Source organism: Thunnus thynnus, chromosome 5 (assembly GCF_963924715.1).
Source record: "Thunnus thynnus chromosome 5, fThuThy2.1, whole genome shotgun sequence".
NCBI classification, from domain to species: Eukaryota; Metazoa; Chordata; class Actinopteri; order Scombriformes; family Scombridae; genus Thunnus; species Thunnus thynnus.
Window position 1 is genome coordinate 6,839,723 of NC_089521.1, and position 23,017 is coordinate 6,862,739.

A 23,017-nucleotide genomic window follows, 5' to 3' on the forward strand; every position below is an offset into this window, starting at 1 on the left:
GACTTGTCATAGCAGGAAAAGCACAGGTGGAACTAATAACATTGATGATGCGCATTTACTCAAGTACTCCACTTAAATACAAGCATCTCCATTTTCTGCAGCTTTATACTTCTACTCCATTACATTTCAGAGGGAAACATTTTTACATACTACACTACATTTGACAGCTATAGTTACTTTGATGATTCAGATTTTCCATACAAAACATAGGTATTGGTATTATACATATCTACTATACATATTCAATGACCCAGTGTTAATCATTTAATGTAATATATACAGTATATAATAACACACAAACTTAGACAGGGCCAGTCTGTGTAATGACAACTTAATATTATACTTAAAGTACATTTTGCCAATATTTGTTCTGTACTTAGGTGAAAATGTGAATGCATGTCTTTCTGGTATTACTACTAGTGCTTTTACATTGTGGCAGTACTACATTGACTTAAAGGGATTTTTGGAAAATATGCAGATTTTTACTAATCTGCTCTTGCGGAGTTAGATGGGAAGATCAATACCACTCTCATGTCAGTGGGTAAAATATGAAGCAACAGCCAGCAGCTGGTTAGCTTAGCTTAGCAAAAAGAATGAAAACAGGGGGAAACAACACACCTGGCTGTTCATATGACAATATCTGCCTACCAGCAACTGTAAAGCTCACTAATAAACTCATAACATCTTGTTTGATTAATCTGTATGAAAACCCAAATGTAAATACATCACATCATGGTTTTATGGGGGGTTGTGTGTTCGATTATTTCTTGGCCTGGCACAAAATTTTTTTGACCTTTGGTCAGAGCCAGGTTAGTTTCCAACTGTTTCCAGTCTTTATGCTAAGCTAAGCTAAGCGTCTCCTTGCTGTAGCTTCATATACCAGTAGTATTAATCTTCTCATCTAGTTCTATGCAAGATATTACTCTTTTAGGTAAAACTTTTACCTAAAAGAGTAGTTTGACATTATCTGTAAAAGGTCTGAGTACTTCTTTCACCACAGTGGGCAGTAAGCCATACCAGTGATCCAGCATTTACAATACATGACCCTGGAACTGGTGAAGCTACATGGAATGCTGCCATCATTAATTTTATTAATCACATTAATTGTGCTTTTCATGCTGCGATGTGAAAAGGTCTATCATTTCATTATCTGTCAGTTTGATTCAGGCTCATAGCCTTTTTAGTACCATTGAAGCTCAGTGTCATTGTTTCAACAATAATATAAAGATTTAATTCCACAATGTCATGTATTCCTTTTGAAAAAAAAAAGGTCTTTGAAACAATAAATTAAGTCAAGATGATTTCTTCAGTTAGACTTAAAATATTTCACTTGAAATTAAACTCTTCAAAGTGTAATGAAACTGACATTTATTATACATTTTTCTCAAAGCTCAACTGGTCCACATGAGATGTTGCATTAGGCTGCTACTCAGAGGTGGTTTTACACGTTTGTTATCCAGAGCCTCTGCGGTGAATCACTAAGACGACTTCACAACAGGAGCTGCAATCTGCCTGATAACACCAAGTAATAAAATACCAGCGAGCATGTTTCACACTTGAAGTTGTTTTCAAATTTACACTTAGACCTGTGGTGCTTTAATGTTTTTTCTCCCTCAGATTAAATCCAGTTTTCCACTTGAGTGACTCAAATGTCTCTTACAGCCAATGCAGAGCAGTTATTTGGTGAGTGAATCAGCTGCACAGGTTGTTAGTCAGCAGCTTGTGTGTGTTGGTGCTTACTGTGAGGTTGTTGATGCTTTCAGACAGAGCTTCTATTTGCAACATGGTGCCCTCTGTGATCGCCATCTGCAACACACACACACACATACACACACACAGATCTCATGAACCCAGGACAAGTCACGATTACAGACGTACTTTCAGTGAAACAACGATGAGTTTCTCAGGTTTTAGTATATGGCAATAAATTACTGACTGGAGGGATGTATGAGGCTTGTACCTGCAGCTGCATGCTGAGCCATACTCAAACATGGGTTACCATGGTGATGGTCAGCAGCCATCTGGGGGGAAGCTGGTGTCATAAACAGCCATGACAGCCACCATGATGGTGAGGATGATGATGATGGAAGCAGGTTAGTGGTTGATGCTGGTTACTGAGGCATGTGGCCAGCCATGGCTCTAGATAGCAGCGCAGTGCATTTCTTCAAAGAAACACAGAATGTACAAAATACACACTTCAGGTGCCTCAAATCCCATCTGCTTCCCTTTTTCTCTTTATCTTCATGACGGGGATTGATCAATAAGAGAAATCAATAAGGGATGTTGTGTGTACCTCCTGAAGACAATACCTATCCCTAATATTGTTTAACATCCATAGAAAAAAAAAAAAAAGACACGCTGCTTCTGTTTCAACCTTTCTGCCCTGTGTTTAAAGAAGGAATCAACTTTAACACATGTATGATTTTGTTTATTAAATGATTTGGATCAATCTTTTTACATTTACATGACCACAGGTAGGCTTCCTTTAGCGGAGCAGGATCCTCTTTACTATAAAAATACTATTACAGTCAAATATGAAAATAACAGTAGAAAATCACCACCTCAGGTTCCAAACAAAATTTATAGATTATTACTATTACTACTATTTTAGAATTCGCTCTGCAATGACATAAATATTAAATAAAATCCCTCCATAATAAGATTATGCAAATATTGCACAAGTTCATCTCAACCATGTGACAGAACTGTATTCAAACTGCAAAATCAAAAGTGTAAATGATGCGATAGCGGACTCACACATATATAAAATCATCTAATGGTGATGCACAAATGTTAGAACAATGGCTTAATACTGTACAACAAGAAGATGTCCATGTATACTGTGTGGCTCACAGGAAGTGATGTCACAGGAAGTGGAGTCCAGAGAGAGGCTGTGTTCTCTCACGATGAGTTAGATGGCACAAGTTTGAGGCTGAGGTCGGGTTAGTGAGGCATCTGACTGGAAATAAAATAAAAACACTTCAAGTGTGCAAGATTCATCATGTCAGTACACCCTTCATGACAAGCAGCTATGACTGTAGCACAGTCAGGCAGGTTTATCTGGGTGTCTGTGAGATCTCTTCACTCGTAAGGCACAGGGTCGGGCTGGTGGGCGGGGTTTAAAGGAGCAGGGAGGGGGCGGGCTGAGGTATGATGGGCCGCAAGCAAAGGAAGCAGAGTAGTAGTAGTGATAACCGCTTGGCTGATGGAACGATGAAAAGCGTGACAACATAGTCGTCCATGGTGTTGACATAGTATAGCCATGTCGTTGTCACAGCTGTTGTCATGGAGATGGGTCAGATCTGCCATCGTCAAGCCCCACCTGCTCCCTGGAGCGGTCGGGCTCTCGGTCCAGGATGGGGCTCAGGCCTCTGAAGCCAGCGTAGGGACGCATCTGCACCCCGTTGATGGCAGTCTGCCCCGCCTGAGGCGAGGACGAATCGATGGGACAGATGTAGTCTGTGGATTCGTCTGGCCGCCTCCTCCTGAGGTGAGTCAAGTTAGAGAAGCCCAACTTCTTCGGCTGCAATGAAACAAGAGAAAAAAGATTTGACTGTCTTTTTAATCTCCTCTGCACCTGCTGCCATCAGTCTGAATCACAGGTGACTGAAATTAGATGATCATCAAGTATCAATATTTACTATTGTTACCTACAACACTAAAAAACAAGCACATACAAACAAGAACGGTCAGACATTAACATTAGTATATTCTTACAGATGGAGAGCAAATTAAATACGATGTTTATTGTTAAACTAATACATTTAAATGTAAGTGTGACAGACAATCCACAATATAAAGAGGGGTTTTTGCGAGGTGAAAGAGGTATTTTGTTCTGTGTCTTAACATCACACCTGTATTCAGTGTCTTCTTATACTCACACTTTCTTCTTTCAGTGCATGTGAGTAATAAACGTTACCACACACAGCAGCTTCTATAAATGTGTCCTTTAAGCTCACTCTTGCTGACTAAAGCTGCTGTGATATTATCACAAAGCACTATAGGATATCACTTGGTGTGTGGCTGGACCTCAAGGATGAAATCCACACAGAAATAAAGCTATTTTAGTGTTTTTGAAACCCACGGTCTATTACATTACATTTGTCCTAAAAACCATCCATATAAATATTTCCTGCTCATGGAGTAGCTTAGGAAAATTAAGATTAGAGTGCCCAAGGTCATAAATGGGTCAATAGCAAGTGTGAATTGTGTGTTTTTTTTGTTTTTTTTTTTGCTTCAGCGAAGCACAGAGGGACTTAGAGTGGAGGCTGTAGCTGATGGCTGAGTCTTAAAGCTGTGAGGAGGAGCAAAGCAGTCCCGGGTTTACTCTGCTCTCGCAGGCTTAAACAAACTGAAGGGTTTAGAGCTTAAACTGAGCTGAAGCACCAAGGTCTCACCACGAATTAAGGTGCTTTCTCTCACACATGCAGGAAGAGAGGTGTGTGTTCTCTTAATGTTAAGAATATTATGCTGCCTCTGAGTACTTCCTCTTTTACTCCAGGCTGTATAATGACACTTGTGCTTTTATTTTCTCACCTTGACTTTAGCGGTGGTGTTGAGAGGTGTGTAGCCCACGGCCTCAGTGTACTCTCTCTTCTCCTGCTGGGCCTGTGCTCCCACCAGGCTGTTGAAGTTGGTGGTTAAGTGGCGTCTCAGCAGCGTTTTCTGAGGAGGGATGTTCAGCAGCATGGCCAGCGTGTCTGAGTTAAAACGAGGCTCCAGCATCTGTGAGGGGAGAGATGAATTTAACATGCTTTGTGTAGCTTTGTTTTTTGTCTTTTTGTCCCATTAACCGTGTGATTGTGTAGTGATTGTACTCACTACCAGCCCTCCATGCACTCCGCTCCCTCTCAGGTTTGGTGCATACTCTGCCAGGTCTACAGATCTCAGCCACTCCATCACTCTGTGGTTGGACCACTGGACCACCTCATTGGGAGTGAACTGGTTCTGAAATATACACACACACACACGGTTGCATGTATGGACACACACAGCGATTTACACCCACCCACAAATATGTCCATTAAGAGAGAGAGACAATCAAAAGTTTCAATGGCATTTCAAACAATAAGGGATCAATATGTTGTGTGAAACGCAAACACAAAGAGGGATTACAGAGATTAGAGACACACAAGAAAAAAAAGAGTTTTATATGTTTACTACACTTCATACGTTTGAACCATTTTTGTGTTTTAAAACATTTTTGAAATTTAGAATTTAGAAAATTTTATTTTCTATTTTGCCTTTGACTAAATTTTATGCAGACTTGATGTCAAAGGTGATGGAATAGAGACAACATCTGCAAGTTTCAAAAGTCTAAAAACAGATGTTAAAATCTGGATCCGGAGTTTATACAGTATGTATAACACCTTTCAACAACAAGGCAATTCAAAATGCTTTACAGGACATAAAAAGACAAGATGTAAGAAACAGTTACAGTGCAGTACAAGATATACATGAATAGTCCATTATTTATTTTAATCAAAGGGAATGGCAAAAGTTATAAGCAAGAGTTTTAAAGATGTGAAAGCTGCTCCTCTATGTTTAGTTTGGACTCTGTGGACAGTACCTGAGAGAAGCTAAAACTTGCAAACACACTGATATGGTCCTTTAAACAACATGGAAGGGAAAGCTGCATTATCTTAAAATCTAGAGATCAACGTTTTGGTACTTATTGCCTCCTTTGAGGATAACTCTAACCCTTTAAATGCACAATATGTAATTTCAGCCACTAGGGGTCTCTCAATCAAAACAATAACAAAAGGCGGCGTGTGATGACGGTGTGAAGTAGCAAGGGATCATGGGGGGTGTTGTCGTCGTTGTTAAATCATGGAAGAGAATGAGCGAAAGTCACTAGTGCGCATGCTCTATGGGCCGCACAATGCGGAAGATCCGGGTACTTTCATACCGGGAAGTTGATTTTTTATTGCTTCATGCGCCACTGAGCAACTTTCATAGAAATAAATGGGGCCCCGTCTGCGACGCTGTATCCAGTTCTCTTTATACATCCACGTATTAAATAACCAGCTTCACCGGGATAGGATTACTCCAATGTTAATCATTCGGGATGTTTTTGCCGGGAGTCGAATTACCTGCAGAGGTCTCCTTCTCTCGAGAACAAACGGACCCGGAGATTACAGGTAAAAACACTGAATAAAGCTGTTTCACCTAAAAAAAACAGTGTTTCTCCGACAAGTACGGCGACGACCGGATGTCCGGTGCGGGCTGTTAGCCGAGCTGCTGCTAACACTTGTTTGGTTTATTTCTCTTATAACTTAAGATCCAGACGGTTAATGACTAAAATCCTTCTTCCGGCTAAAAGATATAGTTAAAAGCGACCTAAATTTATCATGAAAATGTGGCTTAAAACTGAATAAAAGTCCATTTATAACAGTTTCTGTGGAACAACCACAACACTGATGTATTATCTTGAATGTGTGTAAGTTACTCTTTGGTAGACGCCATTGTAGCGGACAAACACAGCGCTGCTGTATGCATCTTGTGCATGTTTACTCTTTGGTAGAGGAGGTATGAGGTATTGACATGCGACCAAATGAAACGATCCGTTACTTTGATTAAATTACAGATTTCTCTGGGTTTGAACATTGTTGGAAACATTTGGGATAATGTAAGTACACAACTCAACAAAATATATAACATAGGTCTAGTTGTTTTTAGACATTTTAATGTGGAATAATTACATATTATACCTTTAATTCTGAAGAAAGCAAGATGTGCTAGAATTTAAGATATAAAATTACATTTCATTTAGTTACATTTCATTTAGTAGGAGTGTGCAGCATTCCCACTACTTTCGCTGATGTCTATCTTTGAGCGATTACCTCACTAGAATAGATGTGCGTTTTCCTTTAAATATGCTCACACACACCTGACTTACCTCATTGCTGGGCCTGCGTTTGAGGCAGTTAGAGTTGAACTTGTTGACATGCAGAACATGGATGGCACACTTGATGCTGAGGTGATGCAGCTGGCTGGTCACTTTTAGGTATAGCAAGTCATTCTGAGATAGAGAGACGAAAGAGAGATGAGTGGAAATACAGGAGAAAGAAAAGATGAGCAACAAAACACCAAGGCAGCCAATGTTTTTGTACTTTTAATATCAAAGAAGCCAAAACGTTCGAGAAATTTACTCCGATTTCACTAATCTGGAATTGTACAGACCCTGGTTTAACTTTACACCAGTGCAAAGCTGTCATTAACCTTCACATCATTAGTTACAAACTCACCACAGTGAGGTACTGCAGCATCTGTCCATCCACTCTTCCTTCATTAAACTGGTCTTTGTACTGAGGAAGGCCGATGTCGTCCAGCCAGCCTTTGGAACACAAAATATCACAGTTTTTAATCAAGATAAACTTCAGGATAAAGTTCTATCTGTGAGTTTGTGTGTGTCTGTGAGTTTGTGTGTGTGAGATTTCAGTACATACGAGTGACCCAGACGTAATCGAGCTCTGCAGACTTCTCAGGCTGCTTGCTGCTGAACGTCTTGATGGCGAGCTGGAGCTTCTTCCTGTGTAGCGGATTCTTCACCGCCAGCTCCTGGGAACAGAAAGAGACCAAATTCACATTTCTTGTCACGGTTACTCATTACATTAAAAGGTCCACCTGAAAAAGAAAAAAAACATTGATCCTGATGAGAGAGACAGAGAGGGTTGGGGGGGTCGGAGGTGGACAATGTGACAGTGTTGAAGGCGAAACTAAAGAGCAGCTTGAAAAGCAGAGGCAGGCGTTGCTAAATGCCGACTAGACAGACAGACAGCAACAACGATCAGACAGGTAGAAATACAAAAAAACGAAATTGACAGGCTGGGTGGAAGATTACTTTGTCAGGTAAACTAGCAAACATTTCAAAGCACCACACAGATGTGTGTGTACCTTCTCTAGGTCTTGCGGGGTGGCGGACAGCAGAGACTGACCGCTGGTGACCCAGTGGCGAGCGAGGATGCCGTACTGACCGAGTCCGATGTCCTCGAGCCAGTCGCACACCTGCTCTGTGCTCCACTTGGAAAAAGGCATCTTCAGGTCTCTGACATGGTGGAAAGAAAAGAGGAAAGATCAGCACTGACAACAGAAACGTTTTTAAATGAGATTCATGGACCCAGAACCACACACAGTATGTTTTCATAGTGAGTCTATTCACAACAAGCTCCACAAAGTTTAAAGGTGTGTTAAAGTTGAATCAGCACCTCGCCAAAACAGTGTCAACAAAAACTGAACATTAGAAACTTCAACTGAGTGTATACGTGTTTTTGTACCGTGTGTTCCCTGAGCGGGCCAGTCGTGGTCCAGCTGTGGCTCTGAAGCCTCCCCTCCTGAACTCTCCCTGCTCTGGGTCGTGCACCTGAACGGGACTACCTGACTGACTGCGACGAATCCTGGGGACAACAAAAACACTTGTGAGTGTGTGAAGGAAAAATGTACAGATAGTCAAAAACTAAGAGAATGACAAACAGAGAACGACGAGGTGAGACGTGAAAGCAGAACGTACTTCCCCCAGAGTTTCTTAATGCCTCTGTGACTCTTCCTGTTGTCTGGTGAGACAGGGGATTGCTGTCCAGAGTCCACTCCAGAGGACAGGGGGGACTGGTCTGACAGGACACACTCCTCCAGCTTTTCTGGACGCCCTGACAGCCAAAAACAGAACAACAGGAACATTGATGTAAAACCGTTATGTTTTAACATCAGCATCAGCAGCTCTGGTCACATACTATCACTCAACATGCAGTTGAATGCAGCAGATAGTGATAGTCTACTGGGAACACATGGATGCATTTGGTGTCCTTATAATTAAATAGTAAATTTGGTCTACAAGTCAATTTTCCAAAAGCTGTTTGTACACCATTTTCCAGATTTTTCTTACAACAATAAACCAAAGACAACAATTAAAATAGACATTAGAATAATATTAAAGGCAGTCCATCTCTGGTCATTCAGTGCCCATACCACAGCACTACCGTGCAGACAGTGATATATCCAGCTATTCAGATGGTGTTAGTTTCTGTTCTAAGAGCTCCCAACTGAGTAGTAAAAGAACTACTGTACACACTAGTGTTGTGATGCAGTACCCACCAACATCATAGAGGTCATGTTTTCCAGGAGATCCTGAGGCAGAGGAGGTTAGTAAAGTGAGAAGAAAGCAAGCAAAAGCAGGCATTAGTCACACCTTCTTTATCTTCATAATAAATGTTTATGCACTCAGTTCATGTTAAGTGTGTGAACTGAAAACATGCAAATCCATGAGCCTTAGGCAGTTTCCAAACTGCAAACTCAGACCAGATTAAGTCTTCTTGTTGACATGAAACCCATATTTATCCTACAGATACAGTGAGTGTGGTTGAATATTGTCAGTGTACAAGACATATACAGTATGTAATGTCACCTGGACCGACAGGATGACTTACAGACTGATGAGGTCATGCCACACCTAGAGGGTGCTGGGTTTGTTTGTCTTTCCTCAGTACAAGATTCTTTATCTGCAACATCATCCTTTTAACTCTGACCAGAGACTGAAAAGACAATTTCCTTCTTGAGGAGTTTAACAAAGGTGGTGCTAAAATAAACTTCCACTACTGGAGCTTTAATTCAGCTCCCACCTCATCACATGTACAGTAGAGAAAGAAGTATTTAGATCCTTTACTTAAGTAAAAGTACCAATACAGCAACGTAACAATACTCTATGAAAAATAAGTATTATGAGCTTGATGTAGTTAAAGTATTGCAGTAGAAGTAGTGGTTTGGTCCCTCTGACTGATATATTATTATATACGACATCATTAGATTAGCTGTTGTAGCTGCTGGAGGTGGAGCTAGTTTGAACTACTTTACATACAGTTAGCTAGTTTAGTCCCTGGTTCTCAACCTAGGGGTTGAGCCCCTCCAAAGGGTCACCAGATAAATCTGAAGGTTGGAGGAAAAAGTTTAGAGGAAAAAATCACTATTTGGTGGAGCTGTTAACAACTCATAGACATCTGAAATGTGTTCCGACTACACACTGCTTTTTGTAAGACATCAAAAGCCAAAAAGGTTGGAAACCACTGGTTTCATCTTTAACAATGTGTTGTATTTTAAAAGTTTGTTATATTATCCATTTTGTCAAATCTTCATCTGGAAAGTAACTAAAACTGCCAAATAAATGTAGTGGAGTAGAAGTATAACATAAAATTGAAATACTCAAGTAAAGTACAAGTACCTCAAAATTGTACTTAAGTACAGTAAATGAGTAAATGTACTTAGTTACTTTCCACCGCCGCATGTATATAATTGGCAGAAGACTCCTGTTTGCTCTGAGCTCTTGCTTGATGTGCTCTGTCTCAGCAACATCCTGCTCCAGACTGTCAGTGAGAGCGTGCTGGGTGAGGCAGTGAGAGTAAAGGGGGGGATGTCAGGTTGCATCCTTGTTTGTTTACTTTGGATGCCTAAGCTAAGATGAACTGTACACATCCTTAAGCATGCACCCCTCGCCCTCTCAACAGCCCTCTGATTACTCTCCTGCTTTAAGCTCTGCCTCTGTGTGGGCGGATACATGGGTGGCTGTGCCTATTAGCTTAAGTGTGTGTTTGTGTGTGTGTGTGTGTTTCAGTGAACGCTGATGTGAGAGAGCCAAACATTATCTTCAACAAGCTCTCTGAGTCATGAGGGAAGCCTAATAATCCCGAGTTTAAAGCTGCTTGATCTCCAATTACTCACACGGAGTCTGCTCACCTCTGAGCTTTGACTGTGACAGACAATCTTGTTTTCTTTACGAGATAATGTCCGTGAATTTTATTTGACAAAACACGCTTGTTTGTATGACTTCAGAGCCGGAGCAAAAACATTACTGAATTGACTCCTGAAGTGTGTTTGAATTTCTGTGTGAGCATACAGTACCTAAAGCCGGAGCACTGGCACTCCTGCAGCGAACTGCAGCCAGAACACAAACAGAGAAAAGCAGCAATCCCACAGCAAAGCAGAAAGAAGAAGAAGGAGGAGGAGGAGGAGGAGGAGGAGGAGAAAGGGCACAGAGAAGGAAGCAGTTGGAGCAAAGTTAGTTGACAGAGAGTTATTCAACATTTACAGTTAATTGCATTAGGCTTTTTTTAAAATCCCACTTAACCAGTGCAGTGTCTAGTCATGCAGATCTTTTCTGTTTTTATCGGAAAGGTTTGAAACAGACAATAGAGAAAATCACATCCACAGCATCTGCAGAAAATACCAGACTTAGAGATATAAATATACCAGACCTAGAAATATCAAAGACTCACTCAGACTGTAGTCCTGGTCGTGGCTGTGGACAGGAGAGAGCTGGACAGGAGATAAATACTCTCCGTCTCTCTCGCTGTCGCCGTTCATCTCGGCCCTCAGCTCGCTGTTTTTACTCATTTTCCCCGGCAGAGTCTGGTACTTGTTCAGCTCCATGTGGGGATTCTGCAGAACACAAAAAAAACAAAACAGTGTCAGCTTTCTTTGTGTTGTCTAGCACCATTTTCTAAAAATGAACTACCATAAAATGAAATGATGAGCTCTGAATTTAAATGTACAATGTTCTTTGCGATAGATAATATTAATGATGAAAAGTGGACACATCATCTTCTGATATAATATGATATTCAGTCTCAAGTCATAGTTAAAATACCTTGAAACTCAGTGATGTTAGCTAAGAGTTTCAGTACATTTTACATCCTATTCTCTCTACATCTGCATACAAGCTGGACAGTCTCGTGTAAATATCTTTCATAAGATAAGAGTAGGATCATGATTTGATTTGCTCCTTGGCTCTGTTGCATAACACCGTGTCCTTTGGAGGGTGAATGTCTGCTGCTGCCGCTGCTGCTATCTGACCAGCACCAAAGTCACCGGGGCTCTGAAGGAATAACAGGAGAAAGGCCAGCAGAAAGAAACAGCTGGGAGGCAGCCTTGATGCCAAGCACTACTGACAGCCACTTCAGGTGGGTCGTGGCCCTTTGTTTTTGTGTGTGTGTGTGTGTGTGTGTGTGAATGAATATGTGTTTCCCTGTGTGTGCAGCATGAATATCCGTGGAGCGCAGGAATATGTGTTGGAAGGCTGTGGTCACATAGGAGGCATTATTTCTTTTCCTCAAAGGGAAATCTTGATGTGAACTTTGCTTGTCACACTGGGAACAAGAGGTCAAAGGACACCTGGAGCGTTACATCATGCTCAGTATTACTCAGTTAATCTCATTTTACGAAGGGATTTCAAGAAAAAGTAGAGGCTGTGAGCTGTTTAGTATTTTGCATCAGTCTATGACAGATCAGTATTTCACTTAATCTGCTGCTACACCTGCAGTCCTCTTAAGCATTTCATCTATTTAAGCAAGATGAAAATGGTAATGTACTGTACAACTTAAAGTACTTCATAAAAAGTATCGCTGGCACTACTGTTTGTCAGTGGTTTCTTCAGCCTCTACAATGTCAGGTGAATAATTTAATAACTCAAAATATTTCAAGGTGAATAAAACTCATGTGTTTATTATCAATAATAAATATGCAGGAATGTGTCAGGAAAAGGTCCAACTCACTTTCAATTCACTGAAGTCTTTAAAGTTTGCTTTATCCACAAAAGGTATTTACACAAAGTTCTATAGATTTTACTGAAGACTGATGTCAGATCAGGTGCACCTCGTCCCTGTTATGTAATGAAATATAATGTATAAATGTACATAATGTGTGTTTCTTTATGAAGCAGCGTGTTACAGTAGGTGAAGGTTAGCTTGTGTGACATCATGCAGCAGATCAGTACCTCTGCACCTACATCTGATTCCCTTTCAACTGGCTGGATCTCTACAGCCTACAACCAAAACAGACGCAGGAGAGAGGAAGGAACACACACATACACAAACAAACAAACAAACCCAGAGTTAGCAGGTTAGTAATCAAACAGTCAGATTAAATGAACATCGATGTTCGGTTAGAAAGAACAGAGTTAGCGGAAGCAAGTGTAGCGAGTTGGATTAGATATATAGATTAGTTAGATTAGATCCATGTATTATTATTTATTGTTGAAAATCAACTAGTAGCAGTAAACAACTGATTGAAATGCAGTGATAAACCTTTAGTAAGGATCCGCTCTGCAACTCTTCAAGACTGCTGGACAGCAACCTGCGCTGATGCCTGAGGAAAAACAGATTGTCATCATATCATTTCTATTTGATGAACTGTTTTTACTTTGTATCTGCTGTGAATGAGAGTGACACACAGTTTCTACTCACCACGATCCATTAAAGAAGCTTGTATCTCCAGTGGATATCAGCGACGTGTCCATCGAATTCTGAATACTAGAACAAATGGCACACAAGAGTTAGGATTAATATTAAATTGTGAGATGTGTAAAGTGTGTGTGTGTGCTGTGTGTCTATGCTGTACCTTGAATCCAGTTCTCTCTGGTAGGGGGATGAGGATAACATAAGTGGAGAAGATCCTCTGGATGAAATCTATGCAGAGACAAAATATAATTTAGTTTTTTTCTCTCTTTGTAATAAGTTCTTCAAGCAAAATGTGAGTGCTTTTTGGATTACTGCTCAAAATTGTTTAAAATTGTTAGAGGTTGTAAACCCCCCCCTCCGCCAAAAAAAAAAAAAAAAACAATACATACACTGCATGGTCTTACCTCTGACCTGAGCATATCAGAGTGAGCTTTGTGTGTGATGGCTCGGAGTTTCAAACTGCCACTCAGCTCCTCTTCACTGCTCCCTAGTTGGTGGAAACACAAATAATAGACGGCAGAGGAGAGGAATGTTTATCCATAAAAACATGACCTAATAAAGGGTAATGTTTCAATATTCCACTTTAAACAAAACTCTTATTTCAGAAAGAATAAATATAATCCTTACCCTGTGTGAGCGCCATGACTTCCCTCATCTTTCTGTACTGGCTGAGCAAAATGGTCAGCTCCTCTATACGACGGTCCTGTTAACAGCAAGTAAACCAGATGCGACCCAGAATCATCAAATATATAATGTATAATTATTCTTATCATACAACTCTGAGCATGTACGAAGATTTTTAATTTTTGTAGTATTGGACAAAAATTGGTTTACCTTTTCATCATTTGAAGCTAACAAAGATTCCATCCCCACCTTCAACCTCTGGTATTCCTGGTCTAACAAAGAAAAATGAGGCATTAAAATGTTATTTTGGACTCACAGTAACCTCATGTCAAGTTAATTCAGGGTATCTGACGGGTGACAGACATGACAGCCATGCTAGCCATGTTAACATGAATAAACAAGCAAAACAAATAAACACTGACAGCACAACTGCCCATACAGCATCACCTGAGACAAACACTGCAGCTGTTCATAACGATGTAACTGCTGATGGTGCCAGTACCAAGAGAAAACAAGATCCATAAAATGTTGTTTTTGAAAAGCTTTTATCAGCAACAATAAACAAACACACACACAAACCTGGGGCCAAATGTCACTCAACATCCTTTCAAATACAGACATTTATCTTAAAGGGGAACTCCACCAATTTTACAAATAGCGGTCAGTTTACTAGTATTACTCAGCCTGTTAAAACTGATGTATGATGTCTTTTGTGGTTTTAGAGGAGCTTTGTCAAATGTCAGAACATAACCCTGATAGTCATGTGATCAGGGTTATCTCAGCTTGGGCTGGATGTCAAATTTATAACAGACAGTTTTTGGAACATGACTTAAACACCTCACTGTGCATGTGAATCCTTGACTTCCTGACGGGCAGACCCCAGGTGGTGATGGTAGGTGGACACACCTCTTCTACCCTCATCCTTAACACCGGAGCACCCCAGGGCTGCGTTTTGTGCCCCCTGCTGTACTCCCTGTACACACACAACTGTGTAGCCACTTTTAACACCAACACCATCGTCAAGTTTGCTGACGACACAGCTGTGGTGGGCCTGATTACAGATAATAATGAAAAGGTCTACCTGAAGGAAGCAGAGGACCTGACCCACTGGTGTCAGGACAATAACCTACTCCTGAATGTCAGCAAGACTAGGGAGCTGATATTGGACTTTGGGAAGAAGCAGGGAAGAAACTAAGCCCCCCTTAATATCAACAGGTCCTTGGAAGGGAGACAGCTTCAAGTACCTGGGTGTCCACTTCACCGAGGGTCTGACCTGGTGGCTACATACTGACTTGGTGGTGACAAAGGCAAGGCATAGACTGTTTCACCTCAGATGCCTCAGGAAATTCTGGGTATCCTCTCAAATACCAAGGAATTTGTACTCCTGCACCATCAAGAGCATCCTAGCAGGGAACATCACTGCCTGGTATGGAAACAGCATTGAACAGGACCGCAAGGCCCTGCAAAGAGTGATTCGTTCAGCTGAACATACAATAGGCAGTGCTCTACCCTGTCTATAGGATATTTACACCAGGTGCTGCAAGAATAAGGCCAGCAGGATCATTAAAGATCCCAACCACCCGGATAACTGCCTTCTCTCCCTTTTCTCCCCCTGTGGTCAGGAAGAAGGTACCAGATACACCAAGCCAGCACTGAGAGGCTCAGGATGAGCTTACCTCAGGATCTAGGATCTTAAATGAGGTCACTGCCTAACACTGATACTAAGGACTAAAAGTCAGAATATCTCTGTCTCTATTGCTTCGATTCTGACCATTATAATCTGTCTCTGGTGAGTGACCCAACTTCATGTGGAAGAGCAATGCTTAATTGCTGGAGTGCCCCTTTAAATGATCTGGCTTGCTGCAGTGGAGTCTGGACAAGCTAAAATCTGACTTGTTAAATTGCACTGATGTACACAGAGTTTTATACATGCTTATGCCATGGCCACTGCAAATTCTCCATTCTGATTGGCTGGAAGGTGCGAATTAACTTTTACTAAAGAGCTTTGAGCTAGTGTTATTTGTGTGCCCAAAAATAAAAAAGAGAGAATATTGTTGCTTCTTAGTGAGAACTACAAAATTTTTTGTTTAAAATATTGCTGATATTTGCATGAATCTGAACATCTAAGTCAACTAACAGTTGAGGGATGAAAGAAAGGATTTTCAAAAGTAACTATAGTGAAGCTGCAGCTTGTGGGTCTGAGGGACAACTGCAGGAAGGAGAGAGTACATGCAACCACAACAGAAGAGAAAATATAGACTGGCCCAGCTCTAGCTATACGCTGCCTTTAATGCAGGGGGCCCAGGAACAACAAATCATAATTTTTAAAACAGATAATCAAGATCGTAATTAGTTATGTGACTATATAAACAACTGATATTTTTAATTTGAGGACATATGGCATTTTGTTGGCAAGTGGCCATTGTATAAGCAGAATAATAACCTCCAAGTTCTGTGTTGCACTGCTCGACACTCAACAGAGAAGAGGAGATCATGCCAGCCAGAAGATTTGAAAGGATGTAGTCTTGCTGCACTTCGGTTCAGTGAAGCTGGAATGTTTACTATGACTGACACAAACTGAAGCTCGGCTGTGGTCCAATCTCAAACCAAACACTCTGCCAACAGACACCTGATTAAGAGACTGCTCAGCTTCAACATTCAAAGTGGACACTTACGGTTTTCAAATATTTGAGATTTGAGACTCTCTGGCTGAAGTGTGAAAACCAGTGAGTTTATGAGAAAATCACTGAAGCACCTGACTATATACTGAAGACATAACGAAGACAGAAATCCAGTTGTCAGGTGGCTATACAGGCAGAGGAGTTTGGCTGGAAATGAGACCCGTTATGAAAGCACACGATGCCTTACATTTGTTAATCAGCTGCTTGATATACACCTCCTCTACAGCAGAGGGCAGCACAGAGTCAAGAACAAGTCAAGTATACAGCAGAGGAGAGAGGTTGATTAGATGTTACAGTAATCAGAGTTGACAGACATGCATATCGCTGGCTCTCACGCACACATCTGCACCGACAGATGTAGATCTGACGTGATTGGTCAGACTGTCAGCTGTGTGTACCTCTCTCTGCGTTGTCATTGGCTGTGCCACCTCTGGCCAGCAGCTGGGTCTGCAGGCATTCGATCTCTGCGTCTTTGGAAGCCACGAGCTGCTGCAGATCTGAGATTTCTGCCTGTGGAGGAAGACAGGGTGCATGTCTATGAACTGTGTCAGTCTTCCAGGTCATTGGGTAGCTAGGAGTTGTAAATCCACTGGATTTAATTTCAATAATAAGAGTATTTTTTAATCAGGTCTATTGACTGCTGCGACATCAGAATTTACATTTTGTTTCTGTTTCACACCTTAATTTCCTGAGATCTATTTAAGTCTCATGGCAGACATGTGAGAGCTGCGAGAGCCACATAACGAGGTGAGAATTGTTATCAAATCACTCGAGTAATGATATTAGACAGCATTGTGAGCGGATAATAATGTGAGTGCATCTCTCAAAAGCACACACCTACACACTGGGAAGACAAATCAGGCAATGAATAAGTCCATCACTAGGCTCACTGTGCCAGATGTGACTGTCATGTGATGAGAATTGGTTGTAAATTGTAAATTTTCTTCAAAACCGAAGACTATGTCACCTGGACTCTCCTGAGGACACCAAAGTATAGACAGTATTTTGGACAGAAAAGACAGATAACTTGAAAGAGGAGTTTATCTGAGTCACTGGAGCAGCAATCATGCTGTTCCACATTGTCCCAACTCAGTTCACATCTCTACTGAAGTTACTCTGATGACTCTCTCGTGACTGACGTGACTGCTTTTGTGACTTGAACAGCTACTTGGTCGAACCTGCACAAGTGTCTGAGAATATTTGTTCCATCCATCATTCACTTTCACTAAAACCTTTACAACTGACAAATCCAAAACTAACACAACTGCAAAATTTTATTGGTTGCACCCATGTGTGCTTGTGGCCTAAACTTATACTTGTGACTTTGCTCGTGTCTTTTTTATAAGAGATCAGAGGCTTCATGTTTTTTTGTTTTTTTTTTGGACTGCTGATACTGAGTTGCAGACTAAAGAACACGACAAAGCTGCTGGAGAACAGGAGCCCAGACAACAGGTGACAGAAAACAGGTGTGTGCACAGATTAGCATTAGGTGGTATGCTATAAAGGCAAACTTAACACCTCCTGCAGCTGCTTCACAATAGCAGCCTAACAGAGTAGTGAAGTGGGCAGAGACACAGAATAATTCAAAGCGACTACAGGGTTAATGCAAATGTTTTGTGTGTTCCTAATTCACATTTTTCCCACCAGTTGGGTATTTTGAGCTTAATACAACAGAGCCTGTGTGAAATTTATGGTTGCTATAGAGAAGTTATAGAGTCCAGCAGCATATTTCAACAGTTATAACTCACTGTCAGCCAGTGTTGTCAAGGTGAGAAGTTGCTAATGCAGCTTTAGGTGCTGACTTTGAAAGAAGGGGATATCAATATCTAATGTGAGTAATAACCTTGATTAACGAAGTGAACAGAAACTCAGCGTGATCACACACACACACAAATGATGGATGTGCCAATGCAATATCACATCAGAAAAACTGACAGAAAGGGAGAGAGACAGTCAGAGAGACACTGAGCACATATCCCTTAATTGTTTTACTGGGTTTTTTTTCTCAGTCTAACTTTAAGCCATCACAGGACCAACAAAATGCAACACAAGGAGGATCAGGAGGAAAAGGAGAGCTGCAAGTGCAAAATTAGGAAGAAGAGGAGGAAGTGGAGAAGCATAAGTGCTAAAGAACACAGGGGGAAGAAGTAGAAAAGGAGGAGTATTAGGAGTATTAGGAAAGGACTAATCAGAGGGGAAAAAAACCAGCAAGAAGAGCAGGGGAAGAGAGGAAGAGAAGGCACCTGTGCGCTGCGCCAGCGCTCCTCCCAGTGCTGCTTCTCCAGCTGTGTGTGCTCCACAGTCAGCTTGAGGCTGGACAGCTGGGTCATGAGCGACTGGTAACACACATGGAGAGAGTAAGAGATAGAGAGCTAGAGAGGAGAGAGAGACACAGGAAGAGGGTAATGACAGGGAAGGATTTAGAGATGTAGAGAGAAAGGAAGAGCGGAAAAAAAGTGAAGAGAGCAAGCCGCAGAAAGGGGGTTAATAGAGAAGAAGAGAGGATGCAGATAGTGAAAGAGGGAGAGGAAGAGAGGAGGAAGGAAGCACTGTAAGCACAGAGGAAGCAACAGTAGTTTGACCTCCTTCAAATTAACCAAGAACAAACAATAGGTGCATCTCAATTCCCTTATTTGATCTTTCCTTGCCCTTCATCCTCGCTTGACCCAGAAATAGTTCCGGTCCACCATCATAAAGGGAATCCCAAAGCACTTATTTCTGCTCTGAGGAGCCAGGAGCGAGGATACACAAGAGCAGCCTTCACAAAAGTCTTTAACTGGCCGACACGCCCATTATTGGATATCAGTTATTGATTGGATGCTGCAGCTGATCAGACTGTTCTGATACATCACAACATTACTGCAGTTTTATACTGGAATGAAGACAGATAACAGATTCAACTCAAGTGTATCACTCCCGAGTTTTATATTTTATTTGTTTTCTGATTCATCATCTAGTTAAACATCTGTTCCTTGTCGGTCTGAACAACAAGATTTTTCTTTTCATGATCTGTTATTTCCCCCATTAACTTTTATTATGGATAAAATTAAAGTCTGTCTGTCTGTCAGCAAGAAACGCAGTTTTAACACATTTAAATTTTACATCATTCATCGTCATTTCTATTCAGTCACATGTGAGGCTGACTGTGATGTAGGTTACATCATTTCAATTTTCTCTGAAACATTTAGCCTAACAGATCATTTCCAGTGTTCAAACAACACCCTAATCATATTCTGGGTTATTAAACAATGAATAAATAATATAAATGCATTCTGCCAGTAGAAATGGTTGATGTGCCTCTGAGCAGGACACAGTATAAATACAGAATGCATGTTTTTATTATGTGAAAGTGTTTGTTGAACAAGTAACAGGCTACAGAGAGAAAACAGCTGCTTTGGCAGTGACAATTGTGCACCTTTTAGTATTAGCACAGCGCATGTGTGTACAGACGCAACTCCATCAAGTCTCTACAGCTGTTAAAATTCAACTCACAGCTGATCCAGCTGTGATCAGCTGCCACCGTCATCAGAAACCGACATCGCTTCACATGACGCTTCAGAGGAAAGGACATCTCATTTCTCTAAAACCATACTGTCTTTCCTTGTTTCCTCTTTCCTCGCATGGTTTCCTTGTCTCTCCATGCATCCTCGGTGGGAGGGACTTAGACGCAAGGAAAGGACACAAGTGAAGGAATCGTGGATGCAATTTAAGGGGATTGAGATGCACCTTATGTGTTAGGAGAGAGATGCTCGATTTAGGAAATTAACCTCTTAAACTCTGCTGGTCAAAAGTTATGTTGTGCAACCAAGCTTTGTCCAAATTCAAAAATCATGACTTTACTTTATACTGTAGTAGAGACTTCAAAGATTTCAAAAATACCAAAACATGTCGGGCTGACCTTTGAGAAAAGTGTATAAAATTATAAACAAAAAATCAAGAGTATTTTCACTTGATGTGATGGTAAAGCTACAAGAAACACTGTGTTGTGAGTTTGGATACATTTCATTCCATGTACAGTATATAACAAAACTGAGTTCACCCTGGTCAATATCACTAAAATGTTAAGTAATTACAAATCCTTTCCATTTAATACAATTGTATTTGTTTTTAGACAAAATGGCTGAAAAAAAGAAGAATTAAACCAATTCCCATGAAAAACAGAATGTTTGACTAATTAAATTATAATGAAATGTCTATATTTAGGAACAAACTACAACAAAAGTCAGCGCACCCTTCATTCTTTTATTTTTTTAATACTTTGTACGCCTGTCTTTAATTTTGATGACAGATTGGATCGTCCTGGACATGGATGATACCAGTCCAGAACAAATCTGTGGAGAGATGTTCTCATTCTTCACAGATGATTATTTTCAGCTGTTCTTTGCTGGAGGGGTTTTGTTGCTCTGCCTTCCTCTTTAAAATACTCTAAAGATGTTCTATTGGATTCAGGTCAAGGGAAATACTTGGCCAGGTCATAGTTTTTACTTTTTTCTTCTTTAAAAACTCTTGTGTGATTTTTGCAGTGTGTTTGGGATCATTGTCATGTTGGAAAATTCCTCTCCTGCCAAACTTCTTGAGACTGGGAGTCATTTTTTCATTCAGTATTTGGGTTTACAAACTTACATTCATAGTGCCATCTATAAATGTCATCTCCCTACACCTTTTGCACTCATGCAGCCCCATATCAGCACACTCCCAGCTCCATGTTTCACAATTACCACTATGCAGTCACTGTGTTAGTCCTGGCCAGGCCCACACCAAACATACTGGACCCCATCTGATCCAAACTAATATATTTTGGTTTCATCTGAACTAAGAATGTGCTGCCATCAGGCTTCTTGTCATGTTGTTTGGCAACATTTAATCTTGCAGTTTTGTGAGCAATGGTCTTCTTGTCTGTAGAAGTTGACTTCATGCAAAGTCCTTCACACTGTCTGAGCAGTCACTGAAACACCAATTTCCACAGATAATCTTTGTGCCAAGTCAAAAGCACTTTCCCGTCTGTTTTCAATGCAAGGTTGCATAAATAGCAAATTGTGCGTGCCATCATTTTTTGTGGATGGCCACTGCACCTTCTGTTATTGGTAGTATGGGTCTTCCTGTACCTCCTAACTACTGCTGCAACTGTGTTTTGGCTTCTGTCCAGTAGCCTACTGATGATCTTGTACCCTCTCCCATCTTTATGAAGTCTCACAATCTGGTTTCTTACCTATTCAGATAATTCCTCACCACGTGGAGCCACGTTGCATGAGACAAAACCCAGACCAAAACTGAGAAGGTTGTGGTGTTCGCAGGTTCTTTTATAACCTTGTTCAGGCAATTAGTCTTAATTGGAAGTCACAAGTGTAATCATTTTTGTATCAGTGGTCACAGGTGTACTCACTTTTGTTGCATTGAGGTTGTACTTTGAGGCCTGTATTTTCAATGTAGTCTATCTAAAATGTTTGTTTTTAATACAAATAAGATCAAATACAATGGACTTCACCCTAAAAATACTACAATTATTGTAAGATGATACAATTTTGAATCATTTAACAGTTTAGTGATATTGCACAGGGGTGTATTCAGTTTTGTTACATACTGTATATAAACACACATATTCCAACAGAGTATGTATGTGAAAAAGCTTTTTTTCCTGACTTCTGATTTAAAAAGTAACTAAAAAGCAGTGTTTCACTACCTTCTCTGGCTGACATTTTGAAGTCTGTTGCACCTCTGACCACAGCCAGGATCACTGATGTGTGCTTTGTTGCACCTGTAACCCCACCCACTGGTGATGTCACATGGTACTGGAGTACACTTGTACATCATAGCAGCAAGGTGAGATGTTAAACCACTGAAGGTTAGCAAAAACTTTTTCAGCTGATGATAAGTTGCTCTTTGAAGGGAAAATGTGAAGTTTAAGAGGTTAAATCCATTAGCAAGGCAAGAGAAGCGTCATCCAGTCCACATTACAAAGTTATATTATTTTGCAACCTGATACACAGTACTAGATAGATAGATTTTCTTTCACTCAGAAATTCTTGCCAAAATGTCCAGTTTTAGAGGAAAAGCCCAGATGTAGGTTCATGTTCAAGAATACAATTTGCAGCTGTATTTATTTACATGTTTCTTCTGTAGCTCTGTACCGTGCATATTACCAACCCATTTTTCCACCCAGACTGCTGGAATCTGTAACACTGATACAAACTAAAAATTGATTTCTTTATCTACAGCTGTTACTTGTAAAACACACAACATAGGAACAATATGTACTGTATATATACTGTATGTAACTGGTCCAGATTGGCTGACTACAGAGGTATATGACTTATGCTATATGTTTGTATAAGCTGTACCTTGGTGGCTCTTAGTTTCCTCTCATACTGGCTCTTCTCTCCCTCCAGCTCCTCCACTTTGTTCTTGAGCTGCTTCATTTCTTGTAGCAAATCCTGCAGAAAGCAGAAAAACCAAAACACGGTGTCTTTTAGTTCATAAATGTCTTTGTAAAAG

General features: G+C 40.7%; 1 protein-coding gene and 1 long non-coding RNA gene across 3 annotated transcripts in view; one reads left to right on the top strand and one right to left on the bottom strand.

Annotated features, from left to right (window-relative positions):
- Positions 1-23,017, bottom strand: part of ppfibp2b (PPFIA binding protein 2b) — an 85,942-nt gene that overhangs the window by 2,337 nt on the left and 60,588 nt on the right. Inside the window, exons 8-30 of one of the 2 annotated variants that reach the window (XM_067588915.1) lie at positions 22,864-22,956; positions 18,769-18,897; positions 16,924-17,035; positions 14,055-14,116; positions 13,848-13,923; positions 13,625-13,707; positions 13,381-13,448; positions 13,227-13,292; positions 13,068-13,128; positions 12,758-12,805; positions 11,262-11,424; positions 10,888-10,920; positions 9,091-9,123; positions 8,510-8,645; positions 8,277-8,396; positions 7,897-8,047; positions 7,449-7,560; positions 7,248-7,336; positions 6,899-7,021; positions 4,822-4,947; positions 4,537-4,725; positions 3,323-3,523; positions 1,741-1,806 (exon numbers count right to left, since the gene is read on the bottom strand). In XM_067588915.1, coding sequence (XP_067445016.1) covers positions 1,741-1,806; positions 3,323-3,523; positions 4,537-4,725; positions 4,822-4,947; positions 6,899-7,021; positions 7,248-7,336; positions 7,449-7,560; positions 7,897-8,047; positions 8,277-8,396; positions 8,510-8,645; positions 9,091-9,123; positions 10,888-10,920; positions 11,262-11,424; positions 12,758-12,805; positions 13,068-13,128; positions 13,227-13,292; positions 13,381-13,448; positions 13,625-13,707; positions 13,848-13,923; positions 14,055-14,116; positions 16,924-17,035; positions 18,769-18,897; positions 22,864-22,956 — 2,340 coding nt within the window. The remainder of the gene's footprint in view (positions 1-1,740; positions 1,807-3,322; positions 3,524-4,536; positions 4,726-4,821; positions 4,948-6,898; positions 7,022-7,247; positions 7,337-7,448; positions 7,561-7,896; positions 8,048-8,276; positions 8,397-8,509; positions 8,646-9,090; positions 9,124-10,887; positions 10,921-11,261; positions 11,425-12,757; positions 12,806-13,067; positions 13,129-13,226; positions 13,293-13,380; positions 13,449-13,624; positions 13,708-13,847; positions 13,924-14,054; positions 14,117-16,923; positions 17,036-18,768; positions 18,898-22,863; positions 22,957-23,017) is intronic. The other variant, XM_067588916.1, reaches the window with a different exon arrangement.
- Positions 10,930-12,185, top strand: LOC137182594 (uncharacterized). The gene is made up of 3 exons (XR_010928352.1): positions 10,930-11,043; positions 11,803-11,945; positions 12,101-12,185. It is a non-coding gene; the product is annotated as an uncharacterized lncRNA (long non-coding RNA).